The 3,301-nt window shown below is 49.0% G+C and overlaps 1 protein-coding gene across 1 annotated transcript; it reads right to left on the minus strand.

Annotated features, from left to right (window-relative positions):
- Window positions 1-366: 366 nt before the first annotated feature.
- Window positions 367-2,003, minus strand: LOC142855387 (olfactory receptor 10T2-like). The gene is made up of 2 exons (XM_075981887.1): window positions 1,977-2,003; window positions 367-1,323 (listed from the first exon to the last, which is right to left on the minus strand). The coding sequence occupies exons 1-2, from the start codon at window positions 2,001-2,003 to the stop codon at window positions 367-369; spliced, it is 984 nt and encodes a 327-aa protein (XP_075838002.1).
- Between the last annotated feature and the right edge of the window lie 1,298 nt (window positions 2,004-3,301).

Below are 3,301 nucleotides of genomic sequence, written 5' to 3' on the forward strand. Positions count from 1 at the left end.
GGAGGCAGAGGCAGACAAATCTTTGTGAGTTCAAGGCAAGTGAGTTCCAGGTTAACCAGGGCTACATAATGAAACTCTGTCTCAAACAAGACAAAATTGCAAACAGGGGTTAGAGAAATAGCTTTGTGGTGCTTGCTTCTAGTGGACGAGGACTCTCTCCTAGAACTCATTATCAGGAGGCTCTAGTTATTTGTAACACAAACCCTGAAAAATTGGAGGCCCTTTTCTGATCTTGGTGGACACATCCGCTCATGTGGCACACTCATAGAGACACAGACATTCATATCAAAACAAGACAAAGTAACACACTACAGAAACGGCTCTTGTTTTCTGGGTGGGGGATATCTAGTCTAGGAAGGGAACTCATTAATGCGAACAGAGCCTGCAGCCCCGCGCCAGGCTCTTTCTCAGGGCCACCCTCACCTCCTTGTTCCTCAGGGTATAGACCACAGGGTTCAGCAATGGAGTCACTACCGTGTAGAACACCGCCACCAGGCGGTCCTGGGAGGGGTTGGCCCCAGAGTCTGGCCGCAGGTAGATGATGGAGGCGCAGCCAAAATGCACGATGACCACCGTGAGGTGGGCGGCGCAGGTGGAGAAGGCTTTGCGCCTGCCAGCGGCAGAAGGGATCCTCACGATGGCTGCCACGATGAAGGCGTAGGAGAGGAGGATGAGGAGGAAAGAGAACAGCACCACGAGGATGCTCAGAAAGAAGATGCCGAGTGCCTTGTGCGTGCTCTCTGCACAGCTGAGCTTCAGCACAGGCGCAATGTCACAGAAGAAGTGTTCCACGCGGCCCGTGCCGCAGAAAGGCGAGGAGAAGATCATGCAGGTTTCAACCACGGCCACCGAGAAACCAGAGCAGAAAACCAAGGCTCCCAGACATAGGCAAACGGTGGGCCTCATGATCACAGAGTAGCGCAAGGGATGACAGATGGCCACGTACCTGTCGTAACCCATCAGTGTGAGAAGGAAACAGTGGCTGCATCCCAAGCCCAGGAAGAAGAACATCTGGGCCCGACAGCCCGCGATGGAGATGGCCTGGCTCTCCACCAGCAGATGGGCCAGCATATTGGGGATGGTGACCAGTGTGTAGCAGGTCTCAGAGAGGGAGAGCACGGCCAGGAAGCGATACATGGGAGTGTGGAGGGTGCGGTCCACCTGGATGATGGTGATGATGGTGGCGTTGCCACTGAGTGTGACCAGGTAGGTGAGGAGGAACAAGGGGAAGAGAGTGGGCCTCAGTTCTGGGAGGTTGGAGAATCCCACCAGCACGAACTCTGTCACCAGCCGGGTCCCATTGTCCTGCTGCTTCTCAGGAGCCTGGGAGGAGATAGGATCACTGAGACAACGCAGGTCATGAGGCTTGGTAAGGCCTCAGGTGAGGGAAGGAGAATCATCACTGATGTGCAGACAGGACAAAGGGACTCAGAAATGATCAGTTATTACCCAGTCAGCCAGGTGTCTCAACATGTAAGAAGAATTAGCCAGATGATGGAGGTGCATCCCTTTAATCCCAGCACTTGGGAGCAAATGGCTCTCTGAGTTCAAGGCCAGGCTGGACTACAGAGTGAGTTCCAGGACAGCTAGGACTCCAGAGAGAAACCCTGTCTCAGTAAAAATAAGAAGAGGAGGAGGAGGAGGAGAGGATTTACGAAACAGGGCCTGGAGAGAGATATCGATGGTTAAGAAGACTTCCTGCTTTTCCAAAGGATAAGACTGGATGCTTAGGCCTATAACTCCAACTCCAGGGGATCCAGCACGCTGTCTGGTCTATATGTATACCCACACATACATCGCATACATTCACACAACTGCGTACCCACACATAAAAATAAATCCTTTTTTAAGTATTCACAAGGAAAGTGCTTTTTGTTTGCTGTGTTTTGTTTTGTTAAGCCTACAGCACCAGGCATTCCCAGGTCTCCCATCCAAGTGCTAACTAGGCCTGACTCTGCTTTGATCCAAGAGCTGACCAGATTGGGAACATTCACGGTGGTCATACCTTAGACACAAAGCAAAGATCTTTAGATGGAGGAAGAAGACAGTAAGTCCCTTTGTTGTTTCATTTAAATCGAGAAAGAGACCTTAGATGAGGACCCAAAGACCAACAGTCTGTGAAAATAGAAGTAACTCGGGGAAAGCAGACAGCCAATAAATGACGTACTATGGAGGACATGGTTGAGGAAATGGCTCCGTGGGTCAAAGGCTTGCTGTGCATTTCTGGGGACCTGCCTTTGAATCCCCAGAACCCACTTGCAGTCCAGAGCAAGAGTACAGCCATAATCCCAGCACTCCAGTAGTGGCGAGGTAGAGACAGGAGAATCCCCAAAAGCTTGAGGGCCAGCTAGCCTACTCTAAAAGCATCAAAAAGAAACCCTGTCTCTCTGGGCGGTGGTGGCGCACGCCTTTAATCCCAGCACTTGGGAGGCAGAGGCAGTCGAATCTGTGAGTTCGAGGCCAGCCTGGTCTACAAGAGCTAGTTCCAGGACAGGTCTAAAACTACAGTGAAATGCTCTCTCACAAAGAAAAAAAAAAGATAGACAGAAACCCTCTTTCACTATGAGAACCCTAAGTGAGACATACAAAGATCTAATTTACATGGGAAGTAGAAAAAGACAAGATCTCCTGAGTAAATTGGGAGCATGGAGACCTTGGGAGAGGGGGAGAGGAGAGGCAGGGAAGGGAGCAGAGAAAAATGTGAGAGCTCAATAAAAATCAATAAAAAAAAATAAAGCAAGCTAAACAAGTCAGGAGGAGTAAGGCAGTGATTAACATTCCTCCATGATTTGGACTTCAGTTTCTGCTTCCAAAGAGAGAGAGAGAGAGAGAGAGAGAGAGAGAGAGAGAGAGAGAGAGAGAGAAACCCTGTCTCAAACAAGGTAGAAGGCTAGGACACTCTGTCTTAGTCATTGTTCTATTGCTGTGAAGAGACACCATAATTACAACTCTTATAAAAGAAGGCATTTAACTGGGGCTTGCTTACAGTATTAGAGATTTAGTCTATGACCATGGTGGAAAGCAGACAGGCTGGAGCAGAAGCTGAGAGCTTTACATCCTTCCCTGAAGGCAGCAGGCAGAGAGACAGACACTCCTAGTGAGACACTATCTCCAGCAAGGCCACAGTTTCTACTCCCTCCCAAACAATTCTACTAACTGGGGACCAAGCATTTAAATAAATGTTCCTGTGGGGGCCATTCTCATTCAATGGCCATAAGCATCATGGGCCATAGACATATTTGTCTTCTATTGTAAAGAGAAAAAAATTAAGACTGTACTAGTAGAAATATTAAAGTAATCT

The sequence above is a fragment of the Microtus pennsylvanicus genome, chromosome 8, assembly GCF_037038515.1.
Source record: "Microtus pennsylvanicus isolate mMicPen1 chromosome 8, mMicPen1.hap1, whole genome shotgun sequence".
NCBI classification, from domain to species: Eukaryota; Metazoa; Chordata; class Mammalia; order Rodentia; family Cricetidae; genus Microtus; species Microtus pennsylvanicus.

What these genes read in the sequence shown, in the direction of transcription:
- LOC142855387 (XM_075981887.1), bottom strand. Translation starts at nt 2,003, where the DNA reads ATGACCACCGTGAATGTTCCCAATCTG. An exon ending in CCGTGAATGTTCCCAATCTG is followed by an intron (nt 1,324 to 1,976) that starts GTCAGCTCTTGG and finishes ATCTCCTCCCAG; the next exon opens with GCTCCTGAGAAGCAGCAGGA.